At 55.1% G+C, this 22,187-nt stretch overlaps 1 protein-coding gene across 1 annotated transcript; it reads left to right on the forward strand.

Moving 5' to 3' along the window:
• The first annotated feature begins 15,548 nt into the window (after positions 1 to 15,548).
• On the forward strand, positions 15,549 to 21,932 carry CCDC86 (coiled-coil domain containing 86). Its single transcript, XM_039253611.1, has 4 exons — positions 15,549 to 16,352; positions 19,097 to 19,226; positions 20,892 to 20,966; positions 21,155 to 21,932. Exons 1-4 carry the CDS (start codon positions 15,592 to 15,594, stop codon positions 21,287 to 21,289), a joined length of 1,101 nt encoding a protein of 366 aa, XP_039109542.1. The 5' UTR covers positions 15,549 to 15,591; the 3' UTR covers positions 21,290 to 21,932.
• The last annotated feature ends 255 nt before the right edge of the window (positions 21,933 to 22,187 follow it).

Genomic DNA, 22,187 nt, shown 5'->3' on the forward strand with positions numbered 1-22,187 from the left:
TACACCCAGGTGAATGCCCTGGGCCCAAAGGGCAGAGCAAGTAGAGGGGCCAGTGAACCAGCACCTGCCCTTTCGCGCAACTTCGAATCCCGGAAACAACTCCCTGGTGATGTCTTGTTATTCTGCACTTACCTAAGCGGGAGCCACGGAATGGGATTGAATTGCTTTCTCAATTAGCTCAAGGTTATGTACCTACAGAGCGACTGAGGCAGAACTCGACCCCAGATCTGTCTGTTCCAGACCCACCACTAGACTCGCTTCTTTTGCTTCGAGTGGTATAAAGAACGCCTGCTCGGAGCGAGAGACTCCAGCCTGTCACCTCCTACGCAGGGTGCCCTCCAGAGAGCTTACAGAGCTGGGAAGACTGTGAGGCTGAAGGTAACTGGGCTTCACCAGGGAGTGTCACCCTCTCCTGACCGGGGTCCAGGTCAGATCTGCAGGACGACCCACAAATACATCGTGCAGTCACTACCATGGCCCCCGATGTGACAAGAACAGGGAGCGAGAACACTGGCTGCACCCTGTCTGCTCATATCCTAGGGACAGCCCAGGAGGGGCCAGCGCCACGCTTCACAATGGGGTCCAACACCCACGTGGCCACGGGAGGGCAGAAACACACCGTCCGGGGAAGGTCGCTGCTCTGTCCTGGCCACCTCAGCAGCCCTACCTCCCGTGACCCCAGACCTTCCCCCAGTCCCCCAAGACTCCACCTTCCTGCCCGTGACCTCAAGCGCACCCGAATCTTCACATGGCCCCACCTGGCTTCCCTTATGGTCCCTCCTACCGCACACCCCTGACCGTCACTCGCCGCTTCCACCTCCCCCTCTCTCCTCCATTCATTCCATCTTCCTAAGTTCTGGGACCATGGTCCTCCTTTCACAGCCAGGAATCTCTTCCTGTCTCTGCCTCCTCGCCTCCCATCCGCCCCCCAGCTCTCGTGTGCTCTAATAATGCCAAATATACTAGACCCTCTTCTGTGTATTTTCTTACTTGACCTCTCTCTGCTTTTTGCTGTGGAAAGTCTGTCTGAGTGGCCGATCCTGTGGAATTTGGAACTGGACAGCTTTAACTCCCCTGGCTGTGTGGCTATGTTTTTCTGAACCTCGGTTTCGTCCTCCATGAAATGGGGCTAATAAAAGTACCCACCTAATAAAATTCTCAGCGGGTACTCGACGGATGGCTGATGACCGCCACCTCCTTGGGAGCTTCTCTTCCTTTACCTGTCCCCATGCCAGTCATCATCGGGGACTGGCTCCCAGGGCCCGAGCAGGGGTGCAGACAGAGGGGCTTCCTGCTTCTGGTTTTCTGGGTGCCTCGGAAGAGTCTCTTGCTGCTGCCGCTGCTCTCCTCTATCGTGGAGCTGGGCACTGCTTCCTGGGCCACCTTCCTGGGCTTCAGGGTCACCTTCTGCTACATTTGGCCAGTGGGTGGGTCAGTGAGGTCTCTGAGGGACAGGACAGTGGGGGTCAGGCAAGTGCTGCTGGCCTCCGAGGGGGGAAGCCTGGGTCAAAGATGAGCAGGCACTAAAGGATCTTAAAGAATCATGGGGTTGCAGGGGCGCCTGGGTGGCTTAGTCGGTTAAGCGTCCGACTTTCGCTTAGGTCATGATCTCACGGTTCGTGGGTTCGAGCCCCGCATCGGGCTCTGTACTGACTGCCAGCTCGGAGCCTGGAGCCTGTTTCAGAGTCTGTGTCTCCCTCTCTCTCTGACCCTCCCCTGCTCATGCTGTCAATCTCTCTCTCTCTCTCTCTCCTAGAAATAAATAAAAATATTAAAAAAAAAAATCATGGGGTTGCAGAGGCTTCGGGGCAAACTAAAGGCAAATAGCCTGGCTCTTCCTTCCCCTCCTGACTCCAGCACCTGGACCTGGCTGAGGACATGCCCGTGGCTATAGTGAGCCCTCCTGAGAGCCACCATAGCAGATGCAGGAGCCCCCACCACTGCCTGAGCACAAAGCACCTGCCGTTCCTGGGAGCTGGGCTCAATGCGGCCTGTGAGGACTCCAGCACCCGACCTCTCCGAGGCTCTGTGCTCTCTCCATGCCTGTCTTGGGGGGGGGGAGGGGGGGAGAGGGCGTTGGACCTCCCAGCTTCATAGATCAGTCCTCCAGCTACACACACACACACACACACACACACACACACACACACCCGCATGGAGACAGACCTGTGCTCATAGTGGCCTGGAAACACCCCCCAACGTCGCTGCTTTGTTATCAGTAAAACGTTGGCATTCAGCTCAGATCACATCTGTCTGGATGTAGTGATGCAAGTTGCTTATCTCACCTGTGTGTGCAAGTCTGGGGACCCAGGGCATATCAGGTCCACATGGGTAGATAGACAAGCAAGTAGTATTATCTGTCCGTTCCTCATTTAACGACCCGGTTTCATTTCCCAAGACCCTGATGCTAAATAAAATGCCATGAAATGAAAATATTTTCACGAACATGAGTGGGGAAGTTACAATATTTCCATCCATTCTCGTCCAAGGGAATCAGGCAGCTCTCAGAAAAAATACTCAATAAACACAAGCATACAGGTGCAAGCCCTGAATGTAAACACTTATAAAAGTGTATAATTGTTTCATTATTCCTGCCCCCCCCAGGAAGGAAAGAGTTGTACATAGATGGTGGGTGGAGGAAGAAAGAGGAAGTCCCTCCTGAGATTTCTTCTTCAACATATACCAATTTCATGTGATTATGAAAGTTTGATGAGTCTAAAAATCTGATGAAGTAGACTAGTGGGCCGGAGATTCAGAAAGAGTTGCAGTCCCGATCCATACCTTCTAGCCGGAGGAAAATCAGCCGTTGTTCTGTTCAGGCCTTCAACTGATTGGACGAGGCCCACCACATCATGGAGGGCCATTTCCTTTACTCAAAGTCTACTGGTTAAATGTTAATCCCTCCCCCCACAAAAAACACCTCTAAAGAAACACCCAGGAAAATGCTTGACCAAGTATCTGGGCACTGTGGCCCAGCCAAATTGACACACAAAATTAATCATCACAACACCCACTTACCCCCCGAGGCCAAGGCATCCCACCTTCTATGGTGAAACTGCACCCTCCACAGAAGAAGCCGGTAGAGGTCTCAGGAGGTATCATCTGTGTCCTTTGACAGATTTGCTCGGAAAGAATCCTTGTGGAGCCAATTCCCGTGGACAAAACGTAGGAGCCCCCAGTCTGTGCCAGACCCCAGTACAGGTGCTAGGGAGGCAGAGAAGGGCCAGGTGGAATGGTCTGCCTGCCACAGATCTTGGCGTCTAGCTGAGACCACCAGGAAAGCCACTCCCGGCGCTCGAGGGATCCCAGATGGAACAGGAGGGCAGAGGAAATAATGCTAAGGCGGGCGTCTGGGGAAGGCATGGAAGCTGGCCAGGTGGGGCAACGGGGGTCCTTCAGAAGGAGAGAAACACGTGCTGAGGACTCGCAGGAGATCACACAGTCAGGTCAGAGGATAACGTGGGAGAGGCGGAGGCTGGCTCTTGCCCTAAATACTCACACCCCAAATCCTCCTGTAGAGCAGACCCACATTTGTGCGGCTCGCCTGGTAAACACCTGAAAACAGCGCGAGGGAAAGAGCGTGCATCTGCCGTCAGGGATTTTGACGGATCCAGAGATGCCAATGATGCCATCCATAAGGTCATCAGCATCACGCGCCAGCGACGACTGGCCGGGAGTCCCCCGCCCCAGGTCTCTACACGCGTACCTCAGTCCCTCCTCCCAATATGTGACATCGGTGCCAACCTGCACCCCATTTCACACCGGACGAAACGAAGGCTGGGGGAGGAAAGGTAACTGCCCCCCAGTCCCACAGCCCGGTTGCACACAGCTGAGATGGCCGGACATATCATTGATTCCAGAGGATCCGAGACTGTTCTGTTGATCTGCCGATAGACACTCAGACGAGCGTCGCTTCCTGGTGCCCACCTCTGTCATGTGACAGCAGGTTGCAGCATGCACGGGCCAGCACCTGGGACGTGCCAGGGAAGTGCCAGGGTAGAGTGACCATATGTCCTTGGTCCAGGTCTAGTAACTCCTTTCTTTGTGACGTGCCACCCAGACGAAGGCTCCCATCAGGGCACAGTAGCCCCTGGGAAAGTTGCTCTTGACACTCAGACAGCCCAGAGAAAAGGCCACCAGGAGGTGGTGTGGCATCAGGCACTGAACTTGGGCAGCCATGGAGGTTGCCGTCTCCATGGATCCGCTCTGCTCAAGGCTGGGCTCAGGAAGGTATTTACTTGGGGCACCTGGGTGGGTGGCTCAGTCGGTTGAGCACCCAACTCCTGACTTCGGCTTAGGTCATGATCTTACAGTTCGTGGGTTCGAGCCCCACATCAGGCTCCATACTGTGCAGAGCCTGCTTGGGATTCTCTCTCCCTCTCTCTCTGCCCCTCCTCTGCTCACACATTCTCCCTCTCACTCTCACTCCCTCTCTCTCTCTCTCGATGGAGGAATAAACTTAAAAAAAAAAAAGAAAATTATTTATTTACAGAATGGAACAGAATTGGTCAAGGAAGAAACAGCCAGGAAAATCACAGGACAGAGACACTAAGCTGATGCTTTCCTGGGCTCTCCCAAGATAGCCAGTGACAATTGCGCTCACCCTGACCACAGCACTAATGGCCTCCAGGAGGGTTTTAAAGTTATTCCACTTGCTTTATTAGGCGTATCAACAGGACAATGTGGCCCAGCAGAAATAGTCCCATCTGCAGTGCAGATCAGAAATACTTGGTACCCTTCAAATTAAGAATCTTCCAATACTTGTTTCATGTTAACTTGGGATGGGATAAAACCATTTTCCCATAAACAAAATCGTAACCCTCTTTCTTCATGTTCCAAATGGAGTTGTATGACATGCACCAGACAGAACTCCAACTTATTTGGAAGTGTCTTTCCTCTCTTGGTCTCCTTTCCAGCACGTGACGCAAAGCGAGAAAGCATCACTCACTCAGTTGCCAACAGCAGAGTGACTGTTGGGGGAGCAAACACGTCTCTTTCTAAATAGAGTCTCCACTTGTCTGCAGTTTCAGGATTAACTCTCTATAGTTACTCTGTAGTTTCTTTTGCAACCAAACAACTTTTTTTTTAATGTTTTATTTATTTCTGAGAGAGAGAGAGAGAGAGAGAGAGAGAGAGACAGCACGAGCAGGGGAGAGTCAGAGAGAGAGGGAGACACAGAATCTGAAGACAGGCTCCAGGCTCTGAGCTGACTGTCAGCACAGAGCCCGACGTGGGGCTCGAACCCACGAACCGTGAGATCATGACCTGAGCTGAAGTCGGACACTCAACCAACTGAGCCACCCAGGCACCCCGCAACCAATCAACTTTTGAGGAGACATTTAAAGTCTCAGGGACGCGATCTTGGTAAACAGCCCTTTGCTGTGCATTAGTTGGTTTCTGAATCTGGGCTGCCTGGAGTGCCCACCCCCCCCCCGGGGGGGCTGCCGGCAGGCTGGTCTCACAACTGGACAGGCCAGTGGACGCAGTGATTTGCGATGCACATCAAAAAATACCCCACCACTGCCACTGACATGTGCAATGCCAGGGAGGAGACAGTTTTCTATTTAAAGGTTTTATCTACTTATGTACTTACTTACTTATCTGTTTAAGAGTATTTTAGCAAAAGGGACACTGATTTCCTGTCCCTCAGCTCCATGAGGGTCTACAGGTAGAAACCTGAGTCAACAGGCAGCAGATTTCTGATAAATCCCCGCAGGGTTTCAGTGTTCCTCTAAGTCAATGCCCGGGGAAGCTGACCACCTGGACCTGCCTCCTCCAGGAAGTCTTCCCTGATAGTCCCTCAGCCTCAGGGACCTCAGCAGGTGAAACCCGACCGGTTTTGCCCCTGGGCCTCACTTGCCTACACCGGTTGGCTGCCTCACAGGCTCCAGCTGGACTCAGCTAGAGGACAGTGTCCCCATCTTACAATTGTTTGTGGACCCATGACATCCATCCCGAACATGCCAGGAGACAACAGTTTGCTTGAATCGATTTTGTATGTGTTGACGGATTCTAAATCCCTCTAGAGAGTGTCCAGGAACAAAGTCCTTGAATGAATTCCTTTAGTATGCACCCCCTACCACTCATCATACATTTCACAATTTTTTTTTTAATTTCAAGAAAAGGTTGGGACTCTTAACTATGAACTCTTAATTCTTTTAAATTGTTCTCGATTCTCATCATTCTTTATTCTATTCTCCACTACAACTCTCAGGAAATCCCCACCACAGTGCGAGTGGGCCACTGCCCAGGAAATAATGTTACATTGTCATCACAAGTAGCCCATGGTAAAGTTAACAACATTCTCTTGAGAAACTGTCATCAAAATCTGTGCCGGCTGGATGACTCATCTTCATTAACTCACTCATTCAATAATGATTTATTGGGAAACTACTAAGTACCAGGTATTCGTCTGGACTCTGGGAATACAGTAACGGACACAATGGGGGAAAAATCCCATCCGTAGGGTTCCAACGGTCTAGCCAGTGGGAAATAATAAACAAGTAGGCAAGTAAAATATATTAATTTATTGTAACTAAAGAAAAGGAAAGCTCGTCCACCCAAACTGCCTCCAATAAAGTCATGAGGCTGATTAGACATCATCCCTGCCGATCACATCTGCCCCCAGAGAGGGCTCAAGACTGTCCCCCTTGAGATAGACACCTGGTTGTAAGCAAATACCTTCTGTTGCAGTTACCATTGCTTTGTAACAAATAACTCCAAAACCCAGCGATGCAAAACACCCATTGTATTACGCTCACAGGTGGTAGAACTTGGACGAGGCACAGCAGGGAGAGTTGTCTCTGCCCCACGATTTCGGGGACCTCTGCTGGAAAGATGCAAAACTGAGAGTGACCTGACAGGTGGGGGCTATAGAATGATCTGGAAGCATCTTGGCTCATGCCTGGCAGGTGATGCAGTAGTCACCTGAGCTGTCAGCTGGAACACTTTCACTGGCCTCCCCACGTGGTTTGCACATAGGACGATGCAGGCTTCCTCACAACATGGCGGCTGGGTGCCAGGAGTGTGTGTGTCAAGAGAGCAAGGCAGACATGTGTGCATGCGCATGACATTCTTATTATCTGGCCTCAGAGGTCACACACCATACTCTTTTGGCCAAGACAATCACAAAGGTTCTTCCAGGTTTGGATGTAGCAGAGACAAAGACCCCACTACTCAAGGGAAGCAGTGTCAAGGTCACATTGGAAGAAGAGAACGTGGATGGCAGATACTGTTGCAGCCAACTTTAGAAAATGCAATCTCCAACCCTTCTGTGACTAATCTCCAAAAAAAAAAAAAAAAAAGTGGGGTCTGGATCTGTCCAGAGCCGTCTCGCAGGTAAAGGGCTAAAACCACTCAGAGGGGTGCTAGGGGGGGCTCAGTCAGTTAAGCGTCCAACTTTGACTCAGGTCATGATCTCACAGTTCATGAGGTTCAGCCCCGAGTCAGGATCTGTGCTGACAACCTGGAGCTCGAAGCCTGGAGCCTGCTTCAGATTCTGTGTCTCCATCTCTCTCTCTGCCCCTTCCCCATTAATACTCTGTCTCTCTCTCTCTCAAAAAATAAACCTTAAAAAAAATTTTTTTAGGGGCGCTTAGGTGGCTCAGTCGGTTAAGCGTCCCACTTCAGCTCAGGTCATGATCTCACGGTTCATGGGTTTGAGCCCCACATTGGGCTCTGTGCTGACATCCAGCTTCGGGTCTGGAGCCTGCTTCAGATTCTGTGTCTCCCTCTCTCTCTGACCCTCCCCTGCTCACACTGTCTCTCTCTCTCAGAAATAAATAAAACATTAAAAAATTAAAAAAAAATTTTAAACCACTCGGGCAGAAAGTGATAATATCTGAGCTTTGTGTATTACTTTATTTTTTTTTTAATGTTTTATTTATTTCTAGGAGAGAGAGAGAGAGACAGCGTGAGCAAGGGAGGGTCAGAGAGAGAGGGAGTCACAGACTGAAACAGGCTCCAGGCTCTGAGCTGGCAGTCAGCACAGAGCCTGACGCGGGGCTTGAACCCACGAACCGCGAGATCATGACCTAAGCGAAAGTCGGACACTTAACCAACTAAGCCACCCAGGTGCCCCATGTAATACTTTATTTTGAACAGAAAGTAACAGTAGCAAACTAACTCTTTGATCTGCTTCTGCTCTGTATGGAAGGCGTGCAATTTCTTAGTGACCTAAAATTTCTGCCTCGGGGCTTATTCTTGATGTAGGTCCAGTGGCTAAAACACAGGAGCAGGGAGGTGTGGGTGAAGGCGCACACGCTTTGGGAGCAGAGTCCTGCATTCCGATCCTCTCTGTGTCTTTTGCCAGCTGCCCGTTCATGGACAAGTTCCTTCTCTAACAACATGGGTGGCAGAAGCAATTTCCTGAAGGCACTGCCAGAGAATCTGATGACACCTGCCCACGCCCTCCATGGGCCACCAAGGGCCACCCTGACAGAATCTCTATCATCAAAACTTCCAGAGGTGCCTGGGTGGCTCTGTCGGTTAAGCGCTCAACTCTTGATTTCAGCTCAAGTCACGATCTCACAGTTCATGGGTTCAAGCCCTACCTCGGACTCTGCACTCTGTCAGCACAGAGCCTGCTTGGCATTCTCTCCCTCTCTCTCTGCCCCTGCCCCACTCATGCTTCCTCTCTCTCTCTCAAAATAAATAAAACTTTTTAAAAAATAAATAAACTTCCAGGGAAATGGGTATGGTTTTGCATATTTATCATCCACTGCAATAAAATATCTTCGCGTAAATTGCTACAATCTCTATGTCCTTAAAATTCACCATAAACGCTATGCTTTTAAAAGCTGTGAACATATGAAGGTGCTTTGGGGAAACAGATGTGTTTGCTTCTACAACAGTTGTTCAGCAGAATCAGCCTTGGGGTGGGAGACCCAGAACAATGAGGCTGGCAGACCCAGTGGGCATCAGGGGCAGCTGTACCTGGGGACTTGGAGGTTCTGGAAGGTCGTTGAGAAGAACAGAGAAGCCAGACCTTTGGCTCCGGGGCAACTTCATCTCACTTCTCTGGCATTCAGCGAGGCAGCTCAGTCCAATTCGGGGCACAGGGCATGGCTGGAAAGTGCAGAGGTAAGGAGAACTGGGCTTTCCCGGCCATGGGGCCAGCAGACCCCACCTTCAAACAGGGACCTCGCTGATCTTGGTCACCAAGGCAAGGTCTCCAGGGCTCGCCATGGAGATGAGGCTGCCATCTTGGGTGGGAAAGGCATCCATCCCTGGAGGAGGTATCACACGGAGGAAAGGCCAGAGCCTAGAGAGAGAAAAAAAAATGTTAGGGGAAATGAAAGGAGAATTAGCGAACAGAGAGGAAGGGAGGGGAGGTGACTCACTGTGAAACTCCACAGTTATGCCGATCTCGGGAACTGAGAGTCGTGGGTGTGGACATGGGAGCATCTCTCTGCCAAGCCCTCCATCCACACACAAGGATGAAGCCCCCAGCTGTCACCTGTTGATGCGTGTCCAAACCTGTAGGCCTGCCACTAGACACAGCCCTCTGGAACAAAGATGGCTCCTGGCCAGGGCCCGGCAGCCAGTCATGTCCTAAGTTCAGCCACCTTCCATTTGCAGGGGCGGGGGAGCAAGCAAGTCACGCGACCTCTCCGCAATGCTATTTCTTCACCTGGACAATAGAGGAAATGATTCCCGCTCAGCCTTCCTCAAAGGAAAGTTTCCTTTCTTTTCTTTTTTCTTTTTTCTTGTTTATTTATCCTTGAGAGAGAGAGACAGAGCATGAGCAGGGGAGGGGCAGAGAGAGAGGGAGACGCAGAATCCCTGAGCTGTCAGCACAGAGCCCAACGCAGGGCTAGAACTCATGAGCTGTGAGATCACGACCTTGAGCGGAAGTTGGAGGCTTACCTGACTGAGCCACCTAGGCTCCCCACAAAGGAAAGTTTCTAGATTCAAGCATTGAATACCTGCGGCCCCAAGACAATGTAGGTGTCCTCCCTCAGAGACCACAACCACAGCCCTGCGCGCTGCTGTCCACTGAGCTCCAGCCACAGAGCAAAACATTCAATAAATATTTGGTAGATAAATAACTACCAAACATAAATAAATATTTGGTAGATAAATGCCACGGTGATGGTGAGCCCGGCCCCACCCTGTCTGGGAAAGCGAATTAGGAAAGTTCTCCAGGCACCACTGCCTCTCCCCTGCGGGTCGCTGCTCAAGTGCAGCCCATGGACCAGCAGCAGCAGCAGCAGCACTGGGGAGCTTAGAGAAATGCAGACTCCCAGGCCTACTCCAGACCAACCGAGGCATAATTTCTGAGGTCAGGGCCCAGACTGTGTCTCAACATGCCCTCCGTAGGAGTCTGATGCTCCCCAACATTTGGCAAACATTGCCATCGGCCACACTGGGCCGAGCTGGGGATGGGGTCTGAGCCGTGGCCCCCGGACTCCCCCTCCCACCTGGCACAGGTGTTCCTTCCCCAGCCCACCCCACCCCCACCTGTTCCTTGACCTGCCTGGGGCAGGGCAACACGAGGCAGAGGCTGGAGAGGGAGAAGGTCTTGCACCTCCGGGTGGGGAAGCAGGTCTGCCCCTTCCTGTTTAGCAGAATCAGCAGCTGGGGGGGGGGGGGGTTTGGGGGAAGATGAGATAAGCTCTGCAGGTACCCAAGCCCTTTGCAAAGTGGCCCCTTCCCGATCCAGTCACTTCTCAGTCCTTTGGCAATGCTCCAGGGGACAGCTGGGAGGCCTCACATCAGGGGTCCCCTCCGGTGCCCTGCACACCTCCAACGCCCTGCCCCCCGGCCCCTCCGCTGAGGTCTCTGCCCCGCTCCTCCTGAGGACCTGAACATCAACGCGAGCTTCTGGGAACACACAGAAAAAGATGAGCCTCCGAGATAAGCACCCATGATAAGAACTGACACCATAACCCTTGTCTCGTTGCACATTCTCAGTGGGGGCTGATTCAAGGTTTCTAGAAGCAGCAGCACGCACACACAAAGGGGGAGGGGAGCAGACATTGAAGGAGGAGAGCTGGCTCTCCAGCAGGTCAAGGTCAAATGCAGCAAGGCCGAGTGATGAAGCCTGCACCTGTCCGGGCAGGGGCGGGGGGGGAGGGGGGTGCAATGGCTCACGGTGTCCAGGATCCCAGGGACGGCAGCTGGAACCAGACTGAGGGTCTCAGTAGGTGGCCGGCCATCAGGGAGAGGACGGGGACCTGGCCACCCTGATGGGAGTTGTGGAGCAGGGAGATGACAAATGCACTCAACCCTGGGGGCCTGCAGGAGCTCTGGACAGCACATTCTGGAAGGCTGTAGAGCACTGCTGTCCTTCCTGGAGGTGCGCTGTGTGGCCCGAGAGGGACAGCTGGAGAGGCAGGAGACACGCAGCCTGGATAGAAGACAATCCTGGGGAAGCCACAGGAAACCTGCCTTCAAATATGTGACAGACTCTGAGTGGAAGACAGGGGCCACCTGGACTGGCCCGGAGAGGGGCTGCCCTCCCTGCGACACCTCCACCTCACTGTCACTCCAGCCATCGTGGGCCATGCCCCACTGCCAGCAGCCCACCCACCTCCCCCGACTAAGAAAGTCCTTCCCCGTCCCCGGCTCCCCCTGCCTCCACTCATCATGCGAGAGTAAGAGTGTGGGTGTGGCGTCAGGAAGCCCCAAACTCCAGCCCTGTCCTTGCCCCCGGTCACTCTCCCCGTGTGTCACCCTGAGCCAAATCACAACCTCTCTTGGCCTTGGATTTCCCTGTCAGGAAGCCAGGGGTGTTCACCTCCCACCGGGCTCAGGGTCCGGTCCCCAGCCCACCCCCTGCAGGGCGGCAGTGAGCTTCTCCGTTCCCTCGTTCTGGTGCTAGCAGCCACCCCCCTGCATCAACACTCCACGGACCGAGCAAGCACCTAGGAGAAGCCTGGCGCTTAGGGACTACCCGGTGAGTGCCGCTGGTGACCACAGGCCCCGTTCCCTGGCCACCTCTGACCTCGATGTTGAGCAGAGGACCATACAGATACGGGCCCCTGACATCCAGGGATGGCTATGGCCCTCACAGCAGCACCTGTGGCTGGGTGGGGGGCCAGCGGCTCAGAGAAGAACACCTGATCCATATCTCAGTGGGCACGCGGTTTTCTCCAGTCAGCAGATCTCGAGTTACATAAGTAAGGCAAATAGTGCCAATTCAGCCTGCTCTGCCCGCCGCGCACCGCACGCAAAGCCACAGCCCGCCCAACGGGCAACGAGGCACCCAGCACCACGGCGCATAGGCCAGGATCAGTGTGAGGAACAGGGGAGCAAGGCCTGCGTGAAGGGCAGTCGCAAGGCAGCTAAGCATCCCAGCTCTGGAACCGTAATCCTAGCACCTCAGTGTGCAGCTGTGTGACTTCAGGCAGCCACCTTGGCCTTTCTGTGCCCCCATTTCCTCAGCCAGATAACAGGGAGATTTATTTATTCCTTTTTAAAAATATTTTTTAATGGTTTATTCATTTCACCAGAGAGACAGCGTATGAGCAGGGGAGGGGCAGAGAGAGAGGGAGACACAGAATCCTTAGCAGGCTCCAGGCTCCGAGCCGTCAGCACAGAGCCCGAAGCTGGACTTGAACCCACGAACCGCAAGATCATGACCTGAGCTGAAGTCGGACGCTTCACCAACCGAGCCACCCAGGTGCCATGGAGATTTACTCTTAAGAGTTGTGGCTCTGAGGTCAGACAGCTGGTATGGAGCCCACCTCCACCACTCATTTGCTGTGTAACCTTTATAAGTGTCCCACCCTCTCTGTGCCTCAGCTTCTTTTATTTATGGGAAACGGGAGTAATAGCAACAGCACCTGCTTCACAGGGGTGAGGATTAAGTGGGTTTGTATAGAGCGAGCCCTTGAAAGAACGCCTGGCTCAATAATTGCTCGCCCCAGTGTTTAAGGCTGGGTTCCTCCACAGCCGACTCTGAGACAAGGACTTACATGCAAATAGTCTGTTCGGAAACTGAGCCCAGCAGGGGGTCCTGGGAGACTCAGTCAGCTAAAGGCTGACTCTTGGCTTTCAGCTCAGGTGTGATCTCACAGTTCGTGGGATGGAGCCCCACATCAGGCTGTGTGCTGATAGCACAAAGCCTGCTTGGGATTCTCTCTCTCCCTCTCTCTCTGACCCTCCCCTCCCAATAAATAAATAACCTTAAGGGGTGCCTGGGTGGCTCAGTCCGTTAACTGTCCAACTTTGGCTCAGGTCATAATCTCACAGTTCGTGGGTTCGAGCCCCGCATCGGGCTCTGTGCTGACAGCCAGCTCAGAGCCTGGAGCCTGTTTCGGATTCTGTATCTTCCTCTCCCTCTGACCCTCCCCTGCTCATGCATCTCTCTCTCTCTCAGAAAAAAAATAAAAATAACAAATAACCTTAAAAAGAAAAGAACATGACTCTAGCAAGCACCTATAAGGGAGTGGTAAATTGAGGCAGGGACCAGGAAAAAAGCCAAAAGAGGGTGTCTCTGCAGACCACTGGGGCTTGGTCCTGCTGGGGGCTTCTGCAGCAGGGAGAGAACCCCTCAGCATCCTTTCCCCACTCCCAAAGGCAAGGAGGCTGGGATGGTTGCAGTAGAAAGCAAAGGAGTCCCTGCAGTGACCACTGCATCAGGCTTTTCTGGAAACTTCAGGCCTCTCCCCCAGGCCTCTGAGCACCATTTATAATGACACTGACAAACCAAAATCAGGAGGGAGCGGAGGGTTCTTGGCCAGAATTTGCTTGATGCCTAGGTTGATTAAGGGTCTCCACACTGATTCAAAACATGTCTATAAAACACCACCCTGGTAGGGATCTGACGCCATCCTTTGAAGTATTTTAAGCAGGGCCCGCGGGGATACAATCCAACTGGCATTTGTGAGTGACCCATCCAGCTGAGGACAGGAGTTCAGGAAGCAGGGAGCAGACACCGGCCTGGAGCAGGCCTGGTCCAGTCTCCACCAGCCACCCGGGTCAGGCACACCCGGCTTGATTCTGAACGGCGGGCCATCTGGCCTCCAGGCTGGAGCAGAGAATGTAAGGAACCAAGAGCTAGGGGCTGGGAGAGCTGGGCGAGGAGGGGTCCTAGCTGCTTCTGCAGTGAGGAGCTGAGCTGCTGGGCAGGCGCACCGCAGGGCCCTCCACGGCCTCGGACAGAAGGGCACTGAGCCTACGGATGGAGGCACTGGGAAGGTAGAGACTGACACACGAATACTGCACAAGGGTACAAGTATTTCTCATGACATGAAGGGCCAGTGGAGACGCCGTGCCATCGCCCTAACCCTTAGGGAGGGGGTTTCAGCAGGTTGAACTCACCAAGATGCATTTTGGATGCTGTGGGGCATCAGCCAAGGGGTGAGGGGTATTAAGGGATTCTCAGTCCCCTTTTCCATCTTCCAGGAACCTTTGTCTGGGTTTTTCTTCTCCCTGATCAGCACTCAAGACACCTCGGGCCAAGTCTGACACTCACTCCTGCTCCAGTGTCAGCAGAGCCACTCAGCAGGTGGAAGCAGTACCCAGCGCTGAGGGCCTGGACTTCTGCCCGGTCTTCTTTCTGTGTCCCCTGAGCGCCTTTGGACAGCTTCCCAGGCCCTCTAATAACCCCTCAGCTGGAGAAACAATGGTCTGTAAAAGAAGCACTGGGACAGCCGGACGGGGTCCTGGGATCCCTGAAGGTCATCCCCAGGCAGTTCTAAGGAAATACTGAAGATCTGGGATACAGTTGGGCAGCTTCCAAGATGTTCTTCCTCAGACTTGTGGCTGTGAGTGAATCAAAACTTCCTCTTGGGTCTCAGGCCGCAGAGGGGAGAAGACAGGCTCACAAACCAGGGCAAGGAAGGACCTCTGTCTTGGCTCAAAAAGCAGCTCAGTGATGATCTGAGCGCTATTTCCAGAACTGGGGTTCAAGGTGCAGTTGTGCCCCAGGACAAAGGTGGTGCATCTGACCAGCACCTCGACTTCACGCATGAATGCTGACCATGTTGAAAAGGGAGGGCCATAGATACTTAAGCGCAGGATGGGAGAGGGAAGGAAAGGGTTGCGTTTAACATGCAACTCAAGACTTCAGAGATTTCCCACTTCTGGGATTCGCCAGATAGCATTAACTCTGGTAGTCATGAGTACTCCGTCGGGATCATTCTCAACTAGAGCGTCGGGATACGCTCAACTAGTGCAAAATTACTTAGTACAAATGTGGCCCAGAGAGTGGGACCCCTGCCCAATTAATTGCACTGGAGTGAGTTAGCCGCAAAGTTTCCATCCAGCCTTGCCTACAGGAGCCCTGGATCGCTTCCCAATCCTGCACTCTCGGGGAAATGGGTCACCCACCCCCTGACCTCCTCTGCATGCGCACTCTTTTCTCCCACCCTTGGGGAATACGTTTGCAGGAAACACAAACACAGCCTAAGATCTAGGACTCCCCAGCGAGTAAATGCGCCAAAGCGCTGTGCGCACGCGCCCTGTAAGCCCAGCCCCCTTGGGCCGTGGATCTCGCCTCCCCGCCCATCACCAACCTGGTCTCCCCGGCAACAGCCCCGCCTGCCCCACTAATATGGCGGCCCGTGACGTCATAGGGCCGCGCCGGTAGTCCCAGCGACCGTCGCGGCTCCACGTGGGCTGAAGTTTGGAAACTTTCAGGCCATGGATACGCCGCTCAGGCGCAGTCGGCGGCTGGAAGGCCTAAACCCCGAACCCCCCGACACCCCCAGTGCAGTTTCACAGGCGAGACGGGCCCTTGTGGAGTTCAGGTCGGACGCAGAAGAAACGAGGGAGCCCGGGTCTCCTCGGAGTGTGCAGCAACCCGGCCTGGAGTCCCCCCGGCGTCAGCCGGAGACAAGCCCGGGATCCCCTGTTCTACCGCAGGATGCAGGTTTGGGGTCCCCCCGAAGGGAGTCGGAGCAGAGCCCAGGGTCCCTCCAGCGCCAGCAAGATCCAGGCCTGGAGTCGCCCCAAACACTTCCGGAGTCGAGTCCAGTATTCCCCGGCCTTCAGCCAAAGCCAACTGGAGAGTCAGCAGAGTTCTCCCAGGCCCAAGAAGAGCTGGACTCGGAGTTGGCCCTGAATAAGAAGGAGCTGGCCCCGGGCTCTCCCCGACATCAGCTGCAGCCGGGCCCAGCATCACCAGAGCCTTACCCGGGTCAGCAAGCGCCGGGTCCGGAGCCCTCGCGGCCACTACAGGAGCTGACAGCGCAGTCACCCGGCTCGCCCCGCGGTCAGCACGAACCGAGCAAGCCACCTCCGACCGGGGAGCCGGCGAGAAGCAGCTTCGGGGCAAAGAAGCGGACAAGCTCTCCAGCCCAGGCTCCGGCCTCCAAGAAGTTGAAGGAGGTGGAGGAGGTTCCTGTAATCCCTAAGGGAAAGCCCAAATCGGGGCGAGTGTGGAAGGACCGCTCCAAGAAAAGGTGAAGTTGGAGACAGCCGGGCGGGGGGTGTGGTTCTGCGCGGTGTTGGGGTGCCCGTGCAGCATGGAGAGGGGCCCTGGGTTGGAGAGAGGTTACATTCGGGGGGAGGGGGTCTCACACAAACAGGTAATTACAATCAGAATGTAGTAAAATGCCCTTGGGAACCCAGGGAGGGTGAGACCCAGCCCTCTGATGTGATGCTTTCCTCCGCGGAGGACCTGTGGACCTCTCCTGTAGCACCTTATTCGTGTATTCCTTCAACAAGCATTATCTTTGTCCTCTTCCTAGCGAGGGAAAGCAGAAGCAAGTAAACCAGCCATTACTCGATAAGAAGCAGTGAGGTCTTCACCAGCTTGTACCTGGCCCAGTGACTTGCCTCTGTGATAAAAAGTATCCCCGAGCCCTGAGGATTTAGAATACTGCTAAGCACCTTGGTAAGGAGGAGCCAGGACAAAGGCCTTGCAAAGGGAGAGACCAGTGTGCATCATGTCATTGAATCTGCACATCAGGACTGTGAAGCAGCAGGTGTTAAAATTATGCTCAGTTTACATAGGAGGCAATCAAGGCTGTGCGGAGAAATAGGGCGCAGGGGGGTGTATCAGACCATAGGAGGTCAGGGGTGAAAGCAGAGAGACCAGTAAGGAGGCGTTGGTGGTAGAAATAAAACATGTTCAGAAGCTGCAGGCAGGTCTTGCGGATGAGGGGCAGGGGGCCATTGAGTTGATGTTTGGGGTCTTTGAGGAAGCAGCTTTGGCAGGTAGTGAGTGAGCCCAGAGACCGTGGAGGGGTAGCACCTGCGGCAGGAGGTACATTCCAGCAAAAGGAGCCTATGGAGGGAGGCAGGTAGCTGGGAAGGCCTGGCCGTAGCCCCACCTTCCGTGCTGATGCCAAGCGCCCCCTTGCACAGGGCTCCTTGGGTGTGCCATCCCCCTTCCCTGAAGAGCGGTGTTTATTGGGGACGCACCATGTGCAGAGCATTGTGTTGAACACTCCACCCTTGTCTCAACTGATCTCCCCACCGCCCTTTGGAATAGGAACCATTCCCGTCTCCACATAACATGGGAAGGCGCTGAAACTCTCAGGCTCCCTTGCCCAAGGTCACTCAAGTAGTAGGCGGGGGATTCAGGCCCTGAAACCCAGGCCTGCCCGCCTGCCGTCTCCGCCTCTAGGTAAAGCCGGTGCTCTGGAACTGCACTGCCGTAGGAGTTAAGCCGCCGGCACATGTGGCGATTTAAATTGAAGTTGGTTAAAATTTAAAAACTTAAAAATTGCAATTCCTCCGGCACACTGGCCACATTTCAAGTGCTCACCTTGCCAGAGCGACTGGCGACCACCTTACAGGACGATGTAGATACAGGGCATGTCCGGCACTACAGCATGCATGCTCTGCTTGGCTGGGCTGCTCCAGAAACATGCAGCATTGCGTCCTGTGACTGTGTGTGTGTCCAAGCCCCCACTTCCTCGTCCCTTTGGGTTTCTCGCAACTGGGGTGGGGAGGAAGTCTGTGCTCAGGAAGCCAGGAATTGGGCACCAGATCCTTGGGGAGAGGGCGAAGGAGCAGTGCGTGTATATGGGGGAGGGGGGGTTCTGGGGTCAGAACTAGGCTGAAGGTGGACAAACCTGGGGTCAAGGTCCAGGCTATGTGTACCAGACTCCTGGGGAGCAGGAAGGGGAGAAGATGACCCAGGAGAGCAGAAATGCTTGACCCTTCCCCACAGAGGGGAGTGGGCTCTGCCCTGTGTACACCACAGCCTTCAGAGGCTGGGGCAGGCCTGCTCACCTCCTGTGACTCCTTGGGGTTCCCTGTAATGCAAGCGGATGAAGAAGAGCTTTTAGAAGTCAAGAAATTGGCAGGGGAGGCAAAAAGGCCACTAGGAGAGGATCTGCTAAGGAGAAAAAGCCCACGGGACACCCAGGAAGACTTTAGATAGTTCTAGGAGAAAGACCTATGGAAAAGGGGAGAGCATGGCTAAGTGAGCCCCCGTGTCCTCCTCGCCTGCTCAATAGCACTCACAGTCTAAGTGGTCCAGCTTCATCTCGCTCCTTGACATTCCTTTCTGTTTCTTCTTGGAATATTTTCCAGCACATCCTAGATAGATTGTCGCGCGTGTGCAACCTTGCAGTCTAACAGAGAGCATCCCATTTCTCCTGTGACTATAATGTCACTGTCACACTTAGGAAAATCAGGACGTCCCCTTAGGAAAATCAGGATGTCCCCTGTTACCTGATTGAGATGCCAGAATGAGAGATTCTGAATCATTCATTACAGAGGCCCATAACCACCCACGCAGTTCTGAAATGGAACAGGCCGGCCCCGGAGGGAGGGAGCCCTGTCTCCAGAAGCATTAGCACCCAAGCTGGCTTTGTTTGGCGGAAGCAGTAGAACTTTACGGAAAGGCTGTGTGGTCTGGACTCTGGTCACAGACAGAGCTTTCAGCCTTGACTGCTGTTCAGATACAAGGGGACCTTGGGCAACGATTCAGCCTCTTTGAGCCTTGGTTTGCCCCTCTGTGAAATGGAGAGAACAAGAGCCTGCATCTCAGAGACCTATAACTAGGGCTTAAGAAATGGCATGATTGGGGCCCATTCCTGCCCCCAAGTTTCTGCAGACCCGGAGGGCTGACTGCCTGGCAAGCAGGCGGGAGGGGATGCCATTCTGCTTGGGTTCTGGGGACAAAGGCCAGGAGCCGAGAGGAGAGTGGGCATTGGTGGCCGACATGAGCGCCCCGTCGTCTCCCGTACAGGTTCTCCCAGATGGTCCAGGACAAGCCCCTCCGCACCTCCTGGCAACGGAAGATGAAGGAACGGCAGGAGAGGAAGCTGGCCAAGGACTTTGCCCGGCACCTGGAGGAGGAGAAGGAGAGGCGCCGGCAGGTGAGGGGCCGGCCAGCCGGGCCAAGGCTGGAGCTCAGGGGCCTGAGCTGGTGGCTGCTGTGATGGGCCTGGGGGTGGGGGGTGAGGGGCTCCCACCTGTGCCCAGAGGGTGGCAGGGCCCCTGGCCGGAAGCAGAAGTGGGGTCTGGGACCACAAGGCAGGGAAGCCCAGCAGGATGTCCAACTTCGCCCAGGCCTCCGTGAGACACTCGATGGGAGAATGCTAGTATGAAGCCCCCCAGTGGCCCTCACTGACGATAGAAGCATTTGGTGAGATGGGCTCAGGGGTCTTCGCTCAGATGGAAAAGCCTAAAGTCTCATCCCTGAATCATTGCCGTCGTTCTCCAAGAAGCAGCCACCACGCATGCGTCTGCAAAGTGGATACCCCACACGCTCCTCCGCGGTCTCCCTGACTCCTCCCCCGGCCAGAGATGCCCCATCAGAGCTTCCCCTCCCCGCCCCTGACTCCAGGAAGCCCCGGGGCGGCACACAGAGCACACAGGTCCGGGGCCATCACACCAGGACTGGCGTTGCCAGAGGAATGTCACTTGCCTAGTGATCCCAGGGTCACGGGAGGAGCCACAGGCACCTCACCCCCAGTCTGGTCACTGAGGGAAAAGGACTGGGCCGGTCACTCGGTTGTTTGTCACCCGCTTTGAGCTGCCCCGGCTCAGCCTGTGGCCGAGGCCCTGCAGATGGTGAGGCTGCCGGGTGCCAAGTCCTTGTCTCACTTCCTGTGCGTCCCTGGCTCCCTCTTGGGCAAGACAGGCCTTCTTGTCACCGCCCCTCAAGAGTGCACCAGCCCAGCCGTTCCCCTGAGGGGGCCCCAAGTCTCACTTCTCCTTTCTCCCTGAGGGCCCAGGCCACCCCTGTTCCGCCGAGAGGCCAGGCGAGGCTCCTGACCATGCATTGACCTCAGAGCGCCATCCCCTCAGGCCCCACCGGGGACAGCAGTCTGCATAGCCAGAAGGCACTGGACTCCCCCTTAGACTCCAGCTAGATCCATCATTGGAGTGTTCCCAGCAGGCCGGGTGCTGTTCCAAGGCCGGTGCATGTAGTCATTCGTTTGTTCCTCAGGACAATCCTGTGTGACCCTGTTCGCTTTAAAAGACAGGGCATTGAGGCACACAGAGGCTAAACAGCTTGGCCAAGGGTACCCATCTAGAAGTAGCAGAGTCCAGATTTGAGCCAGGGCTGGAGAGCTCGGGGGCCTCTTTTCTGTAGCCTCCACCCTTCCCAGCCCCACGCCTGGATGCACCTTAGGAGACCCTGAGGGAGTGGGAATGAGGGAGAGAGCCAGGCCACCTCTCCTCCCCTGGCAGTTGATGAGGGGCAGGTGCCAGGGGCCATCCGGCACATGCCCGGGTTTCCAGGTGGGGAGCCACCTGTGTCTTCTCCCTCCGCCCGCCCCCATCCTCCAATCTGAGCTGCGTGACCAGGCGCCCACCTGTCCACTGCAGTCAGGAATTTCCCCGCCACGGTAGGCCTCTCGTCCCACGGGCGTCCCTCCTCGCTGGCCCCACCCCCCCCCTATACCACAGTCGGGCCAAGGTGAGAAGGCCTTTGCTCTCCTCCCTGGGAAGTCAGCCAGCTCTCACTCTGGGGCCTAAGAGACCAGCGCGGCCCCAGCTCCCCCACTCAAATCCCTGTCGCCTGTGTGTTCCAGGAGAAGAAACAGCGCCGGGCCGAGAACCTGAAACGCCGCCTGGAGAATGAGCGGAGGGCAGAGGTTGTCCAAGTGGTGAGTGTTGTCCCGCTCGGGGGTCTGAACCACGTGCCGGGCCGGGCGCTGTGTTCCAGAGGCCTTGGCACCCCTTCCTCGCGGCCTCCGCTCCTGCTGCGTGTGCCCCGGGCTGCTGTGGGGAGGCCTCCCTTCCCGGGGCACAGAGCAGACACAGCCGCGCTGATGCCTCCTCCCCCCACCCCCAGATCCGAAACCCTGCCAAGCTCAAGCGGGCAAAGAAGAAGCAGCTTCGCTCCATCGAGAAGCGGGACACGCTGGCGCTGCTGCAGACTCAGCCCCCCCGGCGGCCAGCAGCCGAGATCCAAGTCCGGGACACGTAGAGGCCGTCTGTGGCAGACACCGCACGTCTCTGGCCGCTGGTCACACCCTTTGCGGGTCGCGGCACCTGCAGCTCTACCCCACTCCACGTCTCCCCTCCCCTCCCCGCCCCACCCCTCCCTGTCCCACCCCACCCCTCCCCACAAGGGCTCTGAGCCTTTGAGGGCTCTGGGGCCTGGAGGGAGCCTGGGACCTGGCTGAGACCAGAGGAGGGAAGAGGTTCAGCACCCCCTCCTCCTTCCCCCTCCTTCATCAAGTGCCTTGCAGCCAAGAAGAGCAAATTCTCTGGTTCCTCGGGGAGCAGACATCTGGAGGGTGATTCTCCAAATGTGTTTCTGTCTCAAGGTCCCTCTGCAGCCCACTGACTGTCACCCGGCAGACTGAACCCGATGCCCCTTTCTTCTCCATGCCGAAAGATGAAGGCGGGAAGGTTGCGGGGAGCCAGGTCCCCCAGTTCCCTGCCTTCTGTACCGGATGCCACAGAAGTCCCAAAGATCTGATTCACGCCATGCAGTCTGCATCAAAAATATTTATTGAAAGCCTGGTGTACACAGGCACGATTCTAGGTCTCAGGGAATACGGAGGCCCATGCCCACAAGGAGCTTTCATTCTGATGGAGAAAACTTAATAAACGAAAAAACGGTATTGTGTTTCAGGCAGTGGGAAGCGCTGCAAGTGAGGCAGGGGAGGAGGAGGCTGGCAGGGCACGTGGCGGGGTGTTAAGGTGGGTGTGCGTCCAGCCAGCCGTGTGTTTGCTGAGCACCTGGCCGTGGGCAAAGCCCAGCACCAAGGTACCCAGTAAGCTGGCCGGTCCAGCCTCTGGGACCCCAGCCAGGAGTGGCACAGGCGCCACTGGACCAAGAGCCCAAGGGGGTTCCTCCCTCCACTCCTCCAGGGACG

The sequence above is a fragment of the Hyaena hyaena genome, unplaced genomic scaffold (genome assembly GCF_003009895.1).
Source record: "Hyaena hyaena isolate Hyena2069 unplaced genomic scaffold, ASM300989v1 scaffold_456, whole genome shotgun sequence".
NCBI lineage: Eukaryota > Metazoa > Chordata > Mammalia > Carnivora > Hyaenidae > Hyaena > Hyaena hyaena.